General features: G+C 59.3%; 1 protein-coding gene across 6 annotated transcripts in view; it reads left to right on the top strand.

Moving 5' to 3' along the window:
• Nucleotides 1-19,111, top strand: part of LOC118667129 (DAB2 interacting protein) — a 160,748-nt gene that overhangs the window by 124,700 nt on the left and 16,937 nt on the right. For 5 of the 6 annotated variants that reach the window (XM_036329900.1, XM_036329902.1, XM_036329898.1 and 2 more), the window contains exons 4-9: nucleotides 10,808-10,961; nucleotides 12,591-12,689; nucleotides 13,613-14,167; nucleotides 15,713-15,857; nucleotides 15,943-16,087; nucleotides 17,858-18,094. In XM_036329900.1, the coding sequence (XP_036185793.1) occupies nucleotides 10,808-10,961; nucleotides 12,591-12,689; nucleotides 13,613-14,167; nucleotides 15,713-15,857; nucleotides 15,943-16,087; nucleotides 17,858-18,094 (1,335 nt within the window). The remainder of the gene's footprint in view (nucleotides 1-10,807; nucleotides 10,962-12,590; nucleotides 12,690-13,612; nucleotides 14,168-15,712; nucleotides 15,858-15,942; nucleotides 16,088-17,857; nucleotides 18,095-19,111) is intronic. The other variant, XM_036329904.1, reaches the window with a different exon arrangement.

The raw sequence follows: 19,111 nt of genomic DNA on the forward strand, positions 1-19,111 counted from the left end.
CCTGCTGAGCCCCGGGCTCCCCTCACCTGCCGCCACCTCTGGCCATGCAGCCTGTCCAGGAGGGCCTGGGCCTGGGTGTGAAGTGCCCACCGCTGCAGGTCTGCCTGTCTCCTTCGTGTCCTGCCAGATGTCATGATACAGTGTTCTCATCTGTATGTGAGAAGGGGAAAGACTGGAACCAACCTCACAGGGTTTTGAGGCCCAGATGAAAGCCCCGTGTTAGGGCACCTGTGACAAGGGAGCCCTCATCCTCACCCCTTCCTTTTGCCCATGAAGGAAAGGGGCTATTGGGCTGGGGAGAGCTGGGCCTCCGGGAGTGGGAGGGAGCAAGTGGGGGAACGCATCCTGGCTTTGGCTGACCTCTTGTGGCCGGGTCCCAGCTTTCCGCACGCTGTATGAAGTCCTGGGCAGGTTGGGAACCTCTGCCCATGGCCGTTCCTCCTCTGAGATGGGGCCAGCTATTGCCTGTCTTGTGGGGTGGTTGTGAGGAATAGTGAGCCCGTGCTATGAAGTGCTAAGCGCCGTGCCAGGCGCGAAGCGAGTGCTTAAAAACGGCTGCCATTTCTACGCTTATTCTTCAAGATGTAGCCCCATTGTTTTGGGGTTCTTTGGAGCCTTTGGGTGAAATTTGGATTTTTTTACTATTGTGCATTTTATCTAAAGTCTTCCTTGGAAGCCCAAGACCTTCAATCTGATCGTGACTCTTTGGTTTTTATTGTTGTTTGATGTCCTGTTTTCTGTAAAGAAAAAGGGATCTGTGCCTTTAAGACCCTGGTTGGGCCAAGCGGGACACTGTTCCTTTAAAAGCACATTACGGAGAGTTGGAACTTAGCCTTTGTTTAACTAGCCATGATTAGTCCCAGCGGACAGGGCTGGAGTGGCATGTCCAGGACCCAAGCTGGGTTGGACTGGCTGGGCCCGGTGGGGAACGGCGGGCGGCTGGCTGGCTGGCCCGGCCCCCTGGTGTCCTGGGCCTGGCGGGCTCGGTGGCCACGCTGAGAGATGGTGAGCGGCCTGAACAGAGGTTGGAATGAGGGAGGCCGGGAAGGAGGAAGGAGGGAAGCTGCTGGCCCTGGGGCCACCAGCCAGCCTCCTGGGCCCAGGGCCACCTCTGTGAGATGGGTGGGTGCTACCTGTTAGAGAGGGACTGCCCAGGTGCCAGCCTGGGGGGTGGGGGTGGGGGTGGGGGGGCTCAGGAATTCCCCGGGGATGGTGTGTCCGTCCCTCTGCAGACATGGACAGCCAGCCTGAATATGGAAGCAATTAGGACAGCCCCGCCAAAGAGCAAGAAACAGAAAGTGCCGCGGCTGTTTTAGTCTTTAACAGAGGAAATCGGTGTGTTGTTTCTTTCTGTGAGCAAGGTCCGGTGGCCTGTGTGGCGGCCCCGTTGAGAACCGGGAAGCGCCTGGAGCCGATGAGAAGTTTTCTGAGCTGAGGAACTTGGCCTTTGCTCTGAGTGGCCCCACCCTGGGCCAGGCTGGGTGGGGCTGTGCAGGGTTTGGGGGCCATGTCATCTCCATCCCAGCCCCCCAGTGGGTCTCTCCTTTCCCCTCCTCCCTGCCGGTGCCTGTCCCCTGGTCCGTCGGCCTGCGGGGTGGGGTGGTGGAAGACCAGGCAGGCTGTGTCTGGGCCTAGAGTGTGTTTTGCTCCAGCATAAATATTTGAAACAGTTGTCAGGAAGGAGCCGGGTCCCTGTGATGCAGCCTCTGCTGGGGCAGTCCTCATCTCTGAAGCCAGAAACTGTTACAAACTTTCCTGCGGATGGGTCATGAGGAATAACTGAGCTGCCTGGTTTGTCACAAGTATCCGTTGGTCCTTAGCCGCTTTCACTGCCACTGCTGGGGCTGGCAGTGGGTCAGATTCCTACCAGCTTGATGTCCTCCTCCCCTTTTTCCCGACCGGGGAAACGACTTGCCCAGGGTCGCACAGGAGGTGAGCGTTCTGGTGACCAGAGTTCCTGTACGTTACGGAAGTTGGATCGGTTGATCCCACGGTTTCTGTCGGCTGGTGAAAGCCTGAGGCAGCGTCAGGCCGTTCAGAGGACGTGGAGTTGGAGCCCGGAGGCCAGGCCTCCAGCCCTGGTCTGGAACTTGACCGAGGGCGAGTTGCAGGACCCATTTGAGCCACCACTTCTTTGTGTAGGCGGAGGTGTAAGGGCAAACCCTGGAGGGTCTTGTCATTTCTGCTGGGACAGCGTGGAGGTGGTGGTCTTGGGGCCAGGCCTGGAGGTGGACAGCCCCGAGTGACCGGAGGCCAGATGGGGCTGAGCAGGGCTGCTGTGGCTGGGCTGGGAGGTACCTGGGAAGCTGCATTTAAAGTGTGTGGCGTGATGGGTTGGAGTCCATGGGCCAGGTGGCAAATGACAGAGCCAGCTTAGCCCAGAGTCAGCCCCTGTGGGGTGGGAAGCGGCGGTGGGCTCTCGGAGTCTGATGCACTATCTGGGCCTTGGCAAGCCCCAAGGTCTTGGAGCCTCCTTTTTCTTAACTGTAGTTGGGCAGCCGGGCTACTTGAGGGTCAGCGATGTGGGATGTGTTCAGTGTGGAGCTGGTGCCTGCCTGTGCACTTCCCAGGTGTGTGGGCAAGTGGGGGTGTGTGTTGGGTGAGGCAGGTACTAGAGAGCCACAGAGGGCTTAGCCACACCCCAGTTTTCTTTGACATCATTTCTCTGAGTGTCTGCCTTTGCTGGTGGCCTGGGAGCCTGTGGCCTGCTGGCACCACCTTCTCCTGTCCTGTCGAATGTGACAGTGGGAAACAGAGCTCTGAGGGTCCCCCCTGGGGGTCCCAAGGCCCCCCGGCTCAGTGCTGGCGTACTGAAGGTACTCAGTAACTATACTGGGGTGCTGGACTCGCTAGCCCGGGAGGAGGGGGCATCAGCATAATGAACCTCAGAACAAATCCTGGCAGGAGGTAAGGGAGGTCCCATTTGTTAGATACAGAAGTTGAGGAGCAGGAGAGGCCCTGTGGGGGTCTACGCTCCCTCGAGCCAGCACCCCTCCCCCTCCCTGCCTTTGCCTCTTGTCTCCCTGCTGCCACGAAGCCCCTCTGTCCCTAATGGTGGCTGGGATGGACACAGCTGGGCTGCAGGTGAGCACTGGGGCTGGAGCGGAGGGTGCCGGCGTTTATTCCGAGCTATGTCTCTCTTCTTCAAGGGGACTTGAGGCGCCTACTTGAAATGTCAGTCTCCTCCAGCTGCTCTGGGAGGCAGTGGGTCGGTGCCGCGGCTGAGGGTCTCGGGGTCAGTCGGCAGAGGCTTTTGGACAGCCCACATGCAGGGAGGGCCAGGAGGGCTCTGCCTGCTGGGCAGAGTGAGAGGCGTCTTGGAAATGTCAGGGGGCCCAGGGAAAAGCCAGGAGCAACCAGAGAGGCGACACAGGGCCGAATGCCCAAGAGAGGCAGGGCCAGGCTGCACACAGGCTCCCTCTGTGGCTCCGAAGGTACTGTTTCCCCATTCTACAGAGGGGATAGCTGAGGCGTGCAGGTTAACAGAGTCACAGAGCATTATGTTTATGTGTTTGTTTCTGAGGAAGGAGGCCTTACCACATTCGACCAGTCATCAGCCAGTGTGGTGCCAGGAGCTGGGCTGTGTTGACAAGGGCCTGGTCCTTGGTTGACAGAAAGCCTGCTGCCCAGGGATGGGGGAAGGACTCTCCCAAGGTCATACTGTCACTAGCATGAATGGCCCACACAGCACCAGGAGACCACATGGCATGATGCCCGGGCATTGGGTGGAGGAGATGAGGGGGGAGATGCTGCTCCTGCCCCGCCCTCACATTCCATGGGGGTACAGTCTGAACCTGGGAGGGCTTCCTGGAGGTGGAGAAATGGGAGGGAGTTGATAAGCCAGAGGGGACGTGGCGTCTTTAAGGAGCGGAAGTCCTTGGTTTTCAGCGCGTTCGTTTATCTATTTCATCATCCATTCCTACTTGGGTCATGAGTCCCCCTAGCCCGAGGCAGCTGTTGGAGGTGTTTCTGGTTTCCGGTGGGGGTGGGGGAACCAGTCCCACAGTGGGTGGTGTGATCTGTGGGGACCGAGGGGTGTGTTTACATGTGTGAGTAGGAGACTGAGCTGGCAGGGAGGGAACGCCTTGGCCAGGCCTTGAACCATTCTCGAGAGCCTGCTGTGCACGTGGAGGAGCTGGACGGGCAGCCGGCCGCGTGCAGTGGCTGCTCTGGGGTTGACAGTGTCCAGGCTGTGGCAGATGAGGCTGGGGTCTCAGTCTTGGACGCTGTGCTCCTGGGTCCGGGAGGGGGAGGGGCTCTTTACTCTGGATGACTAGGGGTGGCTTACGGTTTGGGGGTGTCACCCTCTCTAATCTTTCTGAGTGGCTGGGCCAGGCTTGGTAATTTCTTTTCTTTTTTTAAAAATATATATTTTTATTGATTTCAGAGTGGAAGGGAGAGGGAGAGAGATAGAAACATCAGTGATGAAAGAGAATCATTGATTGGCTGCCTCCTGCACGCTCCCTTCTGGGGATCGAGCCCGCAGCCCAGGCATATGCCCTTGACCAGAACTGAACCTGCGACCCTTCAGTCCGCAGGCCTACGCTCTATCCACTGAGCCACGCCGGCCGGGGCCAGGCTTGGTAATTTCTCCTGGGGACCAAGAAGGGGATAGAGAGCTGTCCCTACTCAGAAGAGGAGGGGCGCGAGGCCCTCAGCTAACTTTCAATTTGCCCAGATCCCATCCTATCCAATGAGTGCTCCTCAGATTCTCTTAAAATTCAGGGCACTTCGCAGTTCCACTGAGGTTTATGAATGTTTAAAAACTGCTGTGAGGTCCCCAAAGTAATTTGACAAGTCTGGCAGCTATTGATTAAAAACCCAAAATTATTCAGGTTGCAGGAGAACGTGAGGGATTAGATGGAAAGTTTTTTTGTTTCTTCTTTCTCTGCGTGCCCTTTGCCACCTCCCTCCCACCCCACCCCCCCCAAAAAAAAGAAAAAGAAAAGAAAGAAGGGGTGGGGAGGTAAATGTGTCCTGGGATGGTTTTGAAAACTCCATTAGGCTGTTGAATTATACTGGCAAGGATGGGGATGGGGATGGGGGATGGGGGATGCGGGATGCGGGATGGGGGATGGGGGTCTCTCCCCGCGTCCCTGGTCTCTCCTCAAGCCTTGTGGCCCAGGTCACCAGCAGGCAGCAATGAGGTATCACTCTGTGGATACTAGGGTGGCGGTGGCGGTGGGAAGAAGAGAGATGGCAGTTAGTAAAGGGTCTTATGTTTATACGGAGTTGGCATTAGGAGGTGGGGTTGTGGTGCTTTCTGAAGTAGCTCAGGTGAGGAAATAGCAGCCTAGAGAGAGGAGGAAACCTGTCAGGGCATTGCAGCATCTGTGGATCCAAGGGAGAAAGGGGTGCGCCCGAGGTCACCGGCAGATTCAGGGCGTACGAGGACAGGAGCCTGCTGGGGCACTGGCTGACTGGATGCCGGCCCCCAGGCCTGCCCCCGTGTGAAGTAGGTTCCAGGACAGTCCCACAGAGGGTGATCTGGCCGTTAGGGTCCCAGCTTCCACTTGTGGATCCTGTGACCCAGCCAAGCCACTCCTCTCTCTAAGCCTGGTGTCCTGAAGCTTCCATCATCGAATCCTTTGAGTGATCTGGGGGTGTGGGGAGGGTTGCCCCATGAACCAGGGCTCATCAACCTGTTTGAGTTCCTGCTCTCCCTTACGCTGGGGCGACGCGCCTTTTGTTGAAGAAGGCTGTGCATCGATGTGTTACACAGGTGAACACATAGTAGGTGCTTAGTTAAGTGGCTGCTCAGTGCAGGCTGCTGTAGCCACAGCACGTGATGCATTGCCAGTACTCCTGTCTGGTTGCCAGGATGTGGAGCCTCCTTTGCCAGCTCAGCCCTGTGGTGACAGGGGAAGCACAGGCTCCCAGGCAGTAGACCAGGCCTCTCCCAGCCCAGGGCTCATGTGGGTATGGGGACAGGGTCATGCTGGTTCTAGTGACTGCCAGGACCTGCCCCTCGCCTTGGACTCAGGGAACCCTGGGCCAAGAGAGTCCGTGCCTCCAGGCTAGGCCCTGTCATCCCAGGGAGCCTTCCCAGGCCGGATGGGTAACCTCCCTGCCTTTTAAGGACAGGCTCTGTCTCCCCAGGGCCCCGGGAGCCGCAGGGCGGCTGCATTCTTCTCCCTTCCCCTGGGACTCCAGTTGGGCCAGGAGTTGAGCGCTGGCCGCTGAGCAGCCGGTTCCCAGGCCTGGAGGGCGAGGCTGGGCCTGGGGGGAGTTGGCTCTGCTGGGCGTTCTGGGTGGGGCACTGTCCTGCCACTAGATTCACTGGATTCCCAGGAGGTCGGCGCCCTTTCTCTGCCTGGACCCGTGGGCAGATTCTCAGCACGGCCTCCTGGACCTGCCTGGCTGTGACAGGCAGAGGCATGGTTGGCACGCTGTGACCTGACTCCACAGTCCGCAGGTCCTGCCAGCCCTTAAGTGGGCACCTCCTCTCTCGAGACCAGCTTTATCCAGGATTCTGCCCCTTCCAGGCCTGGCTATGGCAGTGGCAGTGGCAAGGGCCCACACAGGAAATTAAGGGCTTTTTTTTTTTTGAGACATCCCTCCCTGCATTTGGGTAGAAGGAGTTTGTCCCATTTTGTAGATGGGGAAAATGGAGGCATGGAGAAGGTAAGGGATTTGAGTGGTCAGAGGAAGGAAACAATGGCCTGGGGAGTCCCTATCTTGTCACCCCAAATGTCAGGAGCGTCATCTGCCGTCAACCTCGATAACAGCAGGTGCATCCTTCCTTGTTCACAGCCGTTCCCTGCTCCTGCCACTGGAACTGTCACAAGTGACTGATGGAGTCACCGGCATTTACCCCTGCTCTCCCTAGCATCTCCCCCGCATTCTCACCTGATCCTTACAGCAGCCCTCTGAGGAAGAGATTCATTCTCCCCACTTATGGATGGGGAAACTGAGGCCTGGAGAGTTGAATGATTTAAAAATCTCAAGGTTGCATGTTTTATAAGGAATGGAGACTAGATTACAGCTGGGCACCCTTGACACTAGGCCCTCCTGCCTATTCCCATCGACAGGTGTGTGTGTGGGGGGGTAGGGGGGCGTGCGTGCTCACTCCTGGGCTCCTTCCACTGCCTGCCTGCATGTTCAGACTGCCCGCCTGTTACCCTAACAGCCCCCTAGCAGTGTAGGCATCGCCTCCACAGCATGTCTGAAAGGGTCTCCCAGTTCCTACCTGCACACCGTCAGAGACTGGGTGCTGACTCCCCTAGAACCAGCCTGGCCCGTGTGGGGCCAGCTGTGACTGAGCTGTAATTGACCTCTCCTGGTCCCAGCCCTACTCCCTGTGGGCATACAGGACAGCTCCCTCTGCCTGCCCTGAGGCTCTTACTTTCCAGGCTATACAACCCCACTTTCAGCTCATTCCACCCATAGCTGGTGAAGTCCTCACCATGTCAGGAACTTGTTGATAATTGCAGGTTTTGTTTTGGGGTCTCCTCCCTCCTTGAAATAATGGGGAATTTGCTAAACTTCTGTGTCACTAACATTTTAAGAGAAAAAAGGGCGGGGTTGAAAAACAGCTCGTGGGTTGCTGGAAGGCTATCAGATAAGGCTGTGGCCCAGGAGCTGGGACAAGGTCTCCTTGTTCCTGCTCCCTGGCCGCACAATGAGCTGCTGTTGGGACCTGGCTGTATCTCCAGCAGCAGCTCTGCCTCTGCCCCTGCCCGTGGTGTGCCCACGTTTCCTGGGCTCCTGGGAGGGGTGCCCTGCCCCAGCCAGTCTCTTTAGCTCTTTCTCCCAGACCTGGAAGGAGTGGGTTCCAGTGAGCAGCTCAGCTGGCTGTGGGCCTTTCTCTGCCCATCACCTGTGGGGAGATGAGAAGACGAACCTTGTGTTGATGGAGTTAGTCTTGGACTCTGCTGAATGCAGTCCACATCACACGCGGCCTTTGCCACCTGCCACCGTGCAGTCATGGGCGAGCCACCTGGCCTTCCTGAGGTGTGGAACCTTGATCCTGATGGGTTGTTAGGAGAATTAATTAGGTGAGGAGACAGGTGGGACGTGGTGTGGAGTGGGGCTCAGCCACATGGCCTGAGTGTGAGCGCTTGTCCGCTGGAGGGACTAGGGACAGCGTGGTGGTGGTGGCTTTTGGCCTGGGCTTTGAAAATGGAGAACGGTTTTTGTGAGGCAGAGAAGGTTGGGGGAGGTAGTACGGGTTCGGGAGAAACATGGTCATGGATCCCAGAGCAGAGGAAGTTAGGGACCAGCTAGGAGGAGCATCTTTCCAGGGTGGGTTGTGAGAGCAAGTGCAGAGGGGTCATTCCAGGGCGGGTTCAACACCAGGTGGAAGTGTGGCGACTTGATTATCTATAGGCCTTGAGGGGACTGCAGGTAGATGGGAGTGATGCCAGTTGGGTAGAGGGGTCTGGTCAGAGGGTGCTGCTGTGGCCTAGAAACGCTGGGGAGATGAGGAGGATCAGGGCTGCCCAGCTGCAGCCAGGATGCATGAACGAGAGTTCACGCAGGAACCTCCCCCTGAGGCCAGGGCCAGCTGGGGCATGTTTGTGGGACAGGATGTTGGGGAAGGAAAAGTGGGTATTGCAGCTCCAGGCCCCAGGTTCTGGCCACTTTGAGGTCAAGTCTGGGCCTGCTGGGCTCCTGGCCTGTCAAACCAGGGCCCTTCGGTCTCCTGGGCAGGCGCAGTCCACTGAACTGTGCCTCCCTCCCCTCTCTGCAGCCCACCAGCCCCTCTGTTTGCACCTCATGGGTCCCTACTGCACCTGCCCTGGTTCCCAGCGTCTTTACCCGTCAGGGTTTCTGTGCTGGGCCAGAAAGCAGCCCGATCCCGATCTGCAGGCTGGGTTTCCAGCCCTGCATGGCAGGCCCAGGGCCTGTGGGTCCCTGCCGTTCCTGGCCTGGTGACTTCCCCAAGCATCTGAGGCAGGTCTTCTCTTGCACTGGCCATGAAGCCCCATGAGGAAGAGCAGCCCTGTGTGGAATATTGACTGGGCATAACAGACCCACCCAAGGCATAACAGACCCACCCAAGGCATAACAGACCCACCCAAGGCATTGGTCAGGAGTGTGACGGGGGAGCAGGTGGAGGGCTTGTCAAAGGCAGCAGCCTGTCGGCACCTAGCACTGGGTGACGTGTTCAGCCATAGCGCATGTGTGTGAACCACTGCCTCCCAGAGAGGGCGCTGGAAGAGCAGAGGCACCCCAGCTGGGATGCTGGTGGGCTGGGCCTCACGGAAAGTTCCACACGGGGGCCCTGTGGAGGTTCGTGTGTTTCTAACTTGATTTCAGTCTGCCTCACAGCCTCCCTGTGGTCTGTCCATTCCCTTGGAGCTTTCAGAAGCTCTGCCCGAGGACATCAATATGGCGCAAGTGACCTGAGCCCTGCCATGTGCCAGCTTCATGCTGGGCCTGGGGGAGCAGGTGCAGGGAGGCTGACTGCCTCTTGGGTTGGGCTGTGGGGTCCCCAAGGGCTGGGGTCCCAGTTCCAGCTCTCATTCCCATGCCTCGCCCAGCACAGGACTCCATGTCAGGGTAGGCTGCTGCCATGGTGACGTGGAGTTTGGGGGTGGAGGGTGGCCTCTGCCAGCCTGTGAGTCCCTGTGAGCAGGACCCGTCCGCTATTCTCTGGATTCCTGATCGCACACATAGTAGCCTCCGCCTCCCTTACTCCAGCTGGTCATGGAAGTAGGTTACAGGTGTGTGTCCGGCAGGGAAGTGTGTGGTGACCCTGCCAGGCCTCACTGACATGAGGGCAGGGAGAGATTGATGGATTGGAGGCTAGGAGCTGAGAGGGAGAGGGATTGGGAGATCTGGGTGAGCAAAGCCCACAGAGGGTTTTGTGCCAATGCCGGGGGTCTGGGCCGTGGACGTGAAGAGGGGCAAGGCCTGCTCAGCTTCCACGCCAGAGGTGGTCTTATCAGGCTTGGCTGGCTCTCCAGCTTTTCCTGTGCCCAGCCGTGGGAGGCAGCTCCCACGGGCACTGCTGTGTGCGGTGGCTCTGAAGAGGGACTTGCACAGCTCTGAGGCAGACTCCACTGGTGCAGGTGCCATCTGAGGCTCTTTCCATGGCCTGTGCTGAGAAACCGAGGCTCAGGGAAGGGTAGTGGCTTGTCCAGGGCCACATAGCAGGCGAGAAGTGAGGCCAGATCTGTCAGCCAGTCCAGGTCCAGGCTCCACTTCGGCACCAGGTGGCATCCACTACCTCCGCTCGTTGTGTCTGTGTTGGGCCCACTGTCTCAGGCCTGGGCCCCCAAGCCCCGGCATGTGGACCTGTCTGGATTTTGGCATTTTGAGCCTCACTGCCCTCATCTATAAAATGGGTACAGCAGAGGTCCCTGTGACTCTCCTGCCTCGAGTGGGGTGGCATATGAGAAAGGCTCGGTTGACAGTAACATTCTGGACAAATGGGTGACTGCTCTGGTCTTGGATGGGGACCAGGGCGGAGGGGATGGGATGGGGTGGGGAAGGCCACCTGGGTGAGCTCAGCTCTTGTATGTGGGTCTCAGAGTCTGCTTGGGAGCCAGGCAGACCCTGGCCTGCACTCAGTGCTGACTTTCAGCTCCTGATTGGTTCATCCTCAGCCACTTGCTCCCTTAGAGGCTGAGCCAGCCACACAGCGTCCTGCAGTGGGCAAAGGGACCGATACTGGGTCTCTGACTCCTGCACAGACGTACCCCTCCCCCAAGTCTGCCTTTAGAGGACAAGGACTTGGGGGTTGATCAAGGAGTGACTGCCTCCCACTGGGGGGTCTGGGCAGGCTTCCTGGAGGAGAGGGGACAGGGCAGGGGAGGGGAGTGACAGGCCCAGCCTGACACACCTGCTGCCCACCCCCCAGGTCCCATCTGATGCCCAGGGTGAAGGAGTCTCGCTCCCACGAGTCCCTGCTCAGCCCCAGCAGCGCGGTGGAGGCGCTGGACCTCAGCATGGAGGAGGAGGTGGTCATCAAGCCTGTGCACAGCAGCATCCTGGGCCAGGACTACTGCTTCGAGGTGGGTCCGCTGGGGCAGGTAGGCTCTGGTCACATCTCCGAGCCAGGCCGGTCTCCAGACCCTTCCTAGAGTCCTCAGAGGCCTCAGCTTTGGGCAGTGGCTGGAAACTGTCCATTGTTTTTGGCTCCTAAGAGACCAGGTAGAGCTTGGAGATGGGGGCTTCGTTCCTTCTCTGTGGGCTCCTTGGAGACAGACCAGCACTATTCTCCATGCTGGTGGGGGCAAGAGCTCCCGGCAGTAAAAGGGGGTAAAAGTCCATGTAGAATTGCTTAAGCTCCAGGGCCTGTGCCTGAAGCCTGCTCACCCTCCTTAGAAACCCCCTAAATGGTAGAGAGCACCCTCTTTTCTGGGCCAGTCTCCCCCTTCTATAAAGACATCAGAATCTTTTGTGCCCCAGCATTTGGTGATGCAAGGTTTAAGAGCAAGCAGAGGGCAGCAACCCTACCTGGCAGGGCTGTACCTGGGGATCACCTGTCCAGTCTCTCACAGTAGATGGGGAATCTGAGGCCAGAGAGGCAAGATGTTAGAGGTCACACCACAAGTCTGAGGCCACGCCAGAACCGGGGTGATGAATGTCGTAGGTGTTCCTGGGAGTTCCTGACTGCTTCTCTCATCAATCAGATTCCCTGCCCACCTCACCCTCCACTCCCACCCACAAGGAGCTTACATAATTAGGGAGCTCTCTGATGGAGGGGTGAGCCTGGTAATGAAAGTCAGCCATTCGGGGACTCGTGGCAACCTCCTGGCAACCCAGCCCCAGGGAAAGAGTGGAATGTGCCTGGCATCTGCGCCACCCCTTGTGCCCATTGTTTCTGCATCAAGACTCCTGGTCCAGCTGGGCTCCATCTGGGCTCCGGCTTCTTTGCCTGGGACAGGCTGACGGTGCCGGGGGACTGGTCCACAGTGGGTGCTACGGCTTGTGCCGGCCCTTGAGTGGCTGGATAAGGAGTCTGGTTCCCTTCTGTCGAGCCCATAGGATGATGCTGGGGGCAGTGGAAGAGGAGGAGCTGCTTGGGCTGGGCTTCCTCCCCGGTGGGGATTGGAGGAGGAGCGAGAGTCCGATGGCGGGGGAGGGTACGGGTTCCAGGCAGGAGGACCCCAGGCCCAGCACACCTGGACAGCCCGGTTTTCATTTCTCCAGTCTGGCCCCTAAAAATGTTAAGTTTCTGTGGCCATCGTTGTTACTGTCACTCGGCAAAAGATAACCGTCAGCAAGTGTCAGCTGAGGACGGAGGCGATCCTTGTGCCTACCCAGGGTGTGTCCTTGGTGCCCGTGGCTCCACTTAGAGAGGGAGCAGGTACCCCGTGCCTTTTCTCTTCCCATCCTCGGAGAGTGAGGTTAGAGTCAGAAAGATACTTTCCCGTGGACAAAGGATGTCGAGGAACGGGGAGAGGAGCCAGGGCCAGGAGCCAGATGGTCAGGGCTGGGCCACCCTGTCACCCACTTGGGACAGTGATCTCACGGCACCACCTGCCAATGGGAAATAGGCCATTCTGAGCCTCACTCTGCCCCCTCCCAAGGCAGTGCTGCAGACCTGGTGGCTCAAGCCCCAGACCCCAGAGGTCTTCTGTCCTGCCCTGTCCCTCGCTGTGTTCCCCCCTGTGACACTGTCCTATTCGGCCCCACAGGTGACAACATCGTCAGGAAGCAAGTGCTTCTCCTGCCGGTCAGCAGCCGAGCGGGATAAGTGGATGGAGAACCTGCGGCGAGCAGTGCACCCCAACAAGGTAGGCTGCGTCCCCTCTCACCAAAGCCCGGGGATTGCGGTTAGACCCGGAGCAGCGCATACTCTGACACCAGGGAGCATAGTGGGGTCTCTGGGGTGGGCTGGGTGGGGGCAGGGCAGCCTGTGGGGGTGGGGCCTGAGTGGGCAGTAGGGTTGGGCCCTGGAACAGGGGTTCGAGGTAGCCAAGCCGACTCAGGTGCTGTGGGCCTCTGTCCTCGAAGCTACACCACGGAGGCTGGGCCAGAGAACTGAGAATGGGCTGTTAGGGAGTTGGGTGCTGGTGACCTTCTGCCTGGACCTCTTGTCTCTCCTCCCCTGGCCGATTCCTGGCCACCCACCCAATTCCAGCTCAGACCTCTGTCCCATCCTCCAGTGAGCACCGCTGGCCCAGCCTGACGCCCTGCTCTGTGTTCCCACTACCCTGGGCTTCCCCCATCAGGTTCATGGGCCCCAACTCTAATCACCTGCTTCTGTGTCTGCCCCCGTGGCTGACCGGGCCTGGGCTGAGCCTGGTCACCATAACATCACTGCAGAGGGGCCTTAGCAGTGGTCCCCTCTTAAGTGACTTACAGACCAGCAAACTAGAAGGCCTGATACGTAGCACAGTGGCCTGCGGTGCCAAGCACTGTGCTAACCTCTTACTTGATCTCTCACCATTTGTTCCTATTTTATGGGAAAGGGAACTGAGTCTTAGATTAAGTCACCTGCCCAAGGTCAGTGAGCTTGTTTGAGGCAGAGCAGAGATCCAGCCTCGTGGCCACCAGACTCCAGAGTTGTCCCGCCCCCCGCCCCATCCTGTCAGTGCCTGGCCCGTCCCCACACCTTCCAGGGCTCTCCTGGATCTGAGAGCTCCCCCAGCTCTGGCCAGGCGGTGGGCAGGTGGCCGGCCCCTCAGTGACCACGGCTCACCTTGTGCACATGCAGGACAACAGCCGGCGTGTGGAGCACATCCTGAAGCTGTGGGTGATCGAGGCCAAGGACCTGCCGGCCAAGAAGAAGTACCTGTGCGAGCTGTGCCTGGACGATGTGCTCTACGCCCGCACCACGGGCAAGCTCAAGACGGACAACGTCTTCTGGGGCGAGCACTTTGAGTTCCACAACCTGCCGCCCCTGCGCACCGTCACCGTCCACCTGTACCGGGAGACCGACAAGAAGAAGAAGAAGGAGCGCAACAGCTACCTGGGCCTGGTGAGCCTGCCCGCCGCCTCGGTGGCCGGGCGGCAGTTCGTGGAAAAGTGGTACCCAGTGATGACGCCCAACCCCAAGGGCGGCAAGGGCCCCGGACCCATGATCCGCATCAAGGCGCGCTACCAGACCATCAGCATCCTGCCCATGGAGATGTACAAGGAGTTTGCCGAGCACATCACCAACCACTACCTGGGGCTCTGCGCAGCCCTCGAGCCCATCCTGAGCGCCAAGACCAAGGAGGAGATGGCGTCGGCCCTGGTGCACATCCTCCAGAGCACGGGCAAGGTGAAGGTGCGTGTGACACGAGGTTACCTGCTGTTTCCTATGTCCAATGGATTTCAGCCCTGTCGGGGGCACTGACCAGGTGGTCCCCCTGAACCCAAGCGTGGTGTCGTGGAGTGAGGGGTTTCGTTCTTCTGCCCCCACCGCTGCGGCAGATGTGGAGCTGAGGGACGGGATGGCAGCTTGTAGTGAGGAAGTGAGCAGTGACTTTTCAGTCTGTCGTGGACTCCAAGGGCTTCTCCCTGCCACCCCTTCTCCCCTCAGTGCAGCAGGAGGAACGGGCTCTGGGAAGCAGGAGGCCTGGGCCAGGTCTGGCCTGGGAGCTGTGGCCTTGGACAGGTCACTTTCCTGTTCTGTGCTGGCTCCCTCATTGGGTCCTCGCTCTACAGAGCTCTTCCTCACCCGGCCTGGGCTGGGTACCTCTCCATGAGCCCAGGAAGACCCGGGCGGAGGAGCTGGGGTCCTGCCTCCATGTTCCGAGGAGATCCCAGAGGTCAGCTAAGGGTCAGGAAGGGCTCCTCAGATTATGTGGTCCCCAGAGGCAGCGGGAGCTACTTAAACATCCCCCCCTCCCCGACCCCCCCATCATCCCTCCTTTGGCCAGCAGGGCCTCCTGGGCCGCAAGCTCAGTTCTGTATTTGAGGGGCCATGTGTGATGTCAGAGAGGTTGCCAAAGTTGTGCGCACCAGAAACCCTGGCCCACGCTGGCCACCTTGTAGCCTCTTTGCTGGTGGCCCCTGCCCTGCCCTTCACCCTCCCCTGGGCCTCTGACTCCCTGCCTGTCCTCTTCCCTCCCCCAAGTCACGAGGCTGGCTGTGGGTGGGAGGAGGGTCTCTGGAGGAAGGGAGCTCCCATCTGGGCCGTGGCAGCAGGTTCACTCTCCAGCCTCCCTGCAGGCCTGGGGAGATGTGCGCCAGGCTGCCTCCTGGGGTCTGCCCATGACCCTGCCTGGGGGCCCAGCAGGCTCGTCTACTTAACAGCTGCCCTCAGCAGTGAGGAACTGCTGCCCTGGGTTTGCCAGGTGGGCAGTGGTGCCACCACCTTCCCAACGAAGCTAAATTCCCTTCTCTCCCCAGGTGAGCACTGGCTCACTGCCCCCGAGGCAGCGGGCAGCCTCTGCCTCTCTCCTCCTCTGCCGCACCACTCAAGGCGAGCCATGTCTGGTGTGGGAGACTCATCAGAGTCATGGGTAGATGGTGGAGAGGGTGCCCGTCTGTCCTCTCTGGCGTTGATGGTGATGGGGGGGGGTGGGAGTTCCCTGGTCACCCAGGCCTGCTCAGGGCCAAGCAGGGATTTGAGTCCAGCTGGCTTGGCCATGGGGCAGGAAGCTCGTGTCCCTGTGGCATGCTCTTGCCCAGGCCTGCCTTCCCCGGTCCCAAGACCCAGCTGTGATGTCACCAGGCGGCCCTGCCCTCCGGCAGCCCCCGAGGTGGACAGTGGAGCAGCCTTGGGAAGCAGGGGCTTCTGGCTGCTGCCCAGGCAGCAAGTGTGGAACCCGAGGGTCCTCCCTACTGGCTGGCCCAGGCCCTCCCTCCTCACTGCCTGCCTCCCCAGGACTTCCTGACTGACCTGATGATGTCAGAGGTGGACCGCTGTGGGGACAACGAGCACCTCATCTTCCGAGAGAACACGCTGGCCACCAAGGCCATCGAGGAGTACCTCAAGTTGGTGGGCCAGAAGTATCTGCAGGACGCGCTAGGTAGGGAGGGTTTGGGCCGGCGTGGGCAGACGGTGGGACATGCCCACCAGGTCCTCACCGCCCCTCTCTGCCCTCCCGGTCACAGGCGAGTTCATCAAAGCGCTGTATGAGTCGGACGAGAACTGCGAGGTGGACCCGAGCAAGTGCTCGGCCTCTGACCTCCCCGAGCACCAGGGCAACCTGAAGATGTGCTGTGAACTGGCCTTCTGCAAGATCATCAACTCCTACTGGTCAGTGCTGCCCCGCACCCCCTCCCTGGGCTCAGCTGCCCAGGCCTCCCCACCCATCGCGTGACCCGTGCTGTGTCAGTGCCTGCAGTGTGCCAGGTGCGGTGCGAGGCATGGTGTGCCGTCCTCATGCGTACGGCTCAGGGAGAGGCTGCTGCCTGTGCCTGACTTACAAACGAGAGCTGAGGCTCACCCAGGAGAGGGCAGGTGGACACGCCTTTGGCCTCACACAGCTTCAGAGAGGTGGCTCTGGGATGGGAACCCCTCTGCCTGACTCCGCAAGTCTTGGCCCTTTTTGGGTTCTCCGATGTGAGGGAGTGTTCCAGACCACGCAGGACACGGTGTGTGCCGCGTGGAGGGTTGGGAGCAGCGGCAGTCCACTGCACGTGTTCATTAGCGAGCGCCCCCTGTGCCTGGTGCTGTTGTAGGTGCTGAGGCTGCACAGGGAGCGAGACTGGCAAGGCCCAGCTCGGGCACCCCCCTGGGGTGGGTGGATGACTTAACCTGAGACCCCTCGTCTGTTGGTGCTCATGTCACAGGCTGGTGATTGGGCCTAGCTAGGGCTCGTGTGGTGCCTGGACTGTAGGGATGGAGAAGACAGGATGGGGGTCTAAGGAGAACGTAGTTCTGCAGCCCCGAGAGAAGGAGCGGGGCGTGCGGACGGGCTGTTCAGAGAGGACCACAGTCGGGGCCAGGATTGGTGCGTGAGCCACAGCCTACAGGGCACCTGCTTCCTCCCAGGTCGGTGTGGTGCCAGCTGACTGCAGGGTACAGCCTTGCTAATGGTGAGGCAGGCATAACTGTCCAGGGCAGGGACGTGCTGCCAGTGCCGAGCACGGGTTATTTTCACACTGCACGGCTGCTCAGACTTTCTCCTGTCACGGCACCAGCTCAGGACCTGCGTCCCCCTCCCCACCCCCAGCGATACCTGACTCCTCTCTTTGGTCACACTTCTTCCCTTTCTCCTTTAAGGCTTATGCCTGGCTCCCTCTGTGGCCTGCCTAGGTCAGCTCACCCCTCTTGGGCATCCTCTGTCCCAGCCCTGATCCCATCAGAGTAAATCTGATGTAAATCTGCTTCCTGCACGTGCTGGGAGCACCAGGCTGGTGGAGCCCCAGCTCAGGGCTGGGCACACCAAAGGGCTCCGTGATTGCTCAGCAGAGAGGCCTGCTAGGCGAGGGGATGGTGAGAACCAGCGGAGCCAGTGCCCGCCCTGCACCCCTCTTTGCTTCTGGGCTCACCTGGACCAGCCTGGCCCTTCGGGCTAGGTCACGTGACCCATGGCACTGAGGGGGCGGGGCAGTGACCTGGGAGCCTTGAACTCTGAGGGAACACACTTCCTGCCCTGGGCCAGGCTGTTTTCACTCGGCCCTGCTATTCCCAGGGCAGTGGGTGTGGCACTCAGGGAAACATATCGTGGACAATGATTTTCCATTTCCTCTTTCTGGTGTTTGTCAGAGACCCAGAGGCACCTCTCAGTTCTGGGTGCCATGGGTAGATGTCATCACTCAGTGCCTGGCCCTGCACCCCTTGCCCTTCCTGAGCACTCGCTCTGCCCGCCCTGTGCTGCCTCAGCTCCCCCAGCAACCCTGTCCGGTGGGTGATGGATAGGGGGATGGATGATAGAATGGTGATGGGCAGCAGGGCCAGCTCATAGCTATCAGGGTTGGAGCTCAGGATTCCATCAGACTGAGAACCAAGTCTCTGCTCTGCACCCACCTGTCCTGGCGCCCTGCCTGACCACCAGGCCCACTCTTGTCTATTCCTGCCCAGTGTCTTCCCACGGGAGCTGAAAGAGGTGTTTGCCTCGTGGCGGCAAGAGTGCAGCAGCCGCGGCCGGCCGGACATCAGCGAGCGGCTCATCAGCGCCTCCCTGTTTCTGCGCTTCCTCTGCCCGGCCATCATGTCACCCTCGCTCTTCAACCTGCTGCAGGAGTACCCCGATGACCGCACTGCCCGCACCCTCACCCTCATCGCCAAGGTTACCCAGAACCTGGCCAACTTCGCCAAGTGAGTGTTGTGTCCCCGACGGGCAGGAGCCCACGGGGGCAGGCCATGGGCGTGTCTTCCCAGGAGCTGGGCTGCGCAATGGGCCCTGCTTTTGTCCCCTCCACACCCCGTCCTCCCTCCCTACCAAAGGTACATGCCATTTTGGTATGTTTCCTTAATTTTCAGAGGTGAGAAGCCAAGATGTTTTTTCCTGCAGCATTTTCGAATGAACATTTAATCATAAGGATTCTCCCATGTGCTTAACAGCCATAAGCCTCATTTTGAAACGAACGACTAATATGCCTTCAGGGAGGAGGGCCCATATTTCCTAGCCCGGCCCCTGAGCCGGTCCGCGGGCTGTTTCACACTGTCCTTGTGTAATGCTGTCAAGAATGTCCTTGCTCGTCGAGCACGTCCGTGTTTGGACTATACCTTAGGGCAGTGATGGTGAACCTTTTGAGCTCGGCGTGTCAGCATTTTGAAAAACCCTAACTTAACTCTGGTGCCGTGTCACATATAGACATTTTTTGATATTTGCAACCGTAGTAAAACAAAGACTTATATTTTTGATATTTATTTTATATATTTAAATGCCATTTAACAAAGAAAAATCAACCAAAAAAATGAGTTCGCGTGTCACCTCTGACACGCGTGTCATGGTTTCGCTATCACTGCCTTAGAGCGCGGGGGCAGAAACGGGAGGGCTGGTCATCCAGTCGCCAGTTCCGGGCCCCTCTGTGCTGGGCTCGGAGTCACACCTGGTCCCAGCCCTTCGACAGGGGAGGGCGACAGAGGTGCATATGGTCTCTCAGGAGGGCCTTCAGCTTGCTGGGAGAGGAGACAGAGAGACTTCCCCAGACACGTGCCCCCAGCTGAACGATGGGAGCAGAGGCAGGGCAGCTCCTGGGAGGGCCGTGTGCTATAGGGACAAGGCACCCTGGCTTTCCTGAATCTCCAAGTGACAGGCAGGGAGAAGTGGGAGATGAGACCCAGGAGGACGCAGGGACCTGACGGCCAGGCGGGGCTTTAAGCATGGGG

Source organism: Myotis myotis, unplaced genomic scaffold (genome assembly GCF_014108235.1).
Source record: "Myotis myotis isolate mMyoMyo1 unplaced genomic scaffold, mMyoMyo1.p scaffold_m19_p_12, whole genome shotgun sequence".
Taxonomy (NCBI): Eukaryota; Metazoa; Chordata; class Mammalia; order Chiroptera; family Vespertilionidae; genus Myotis; species Myotis myotis.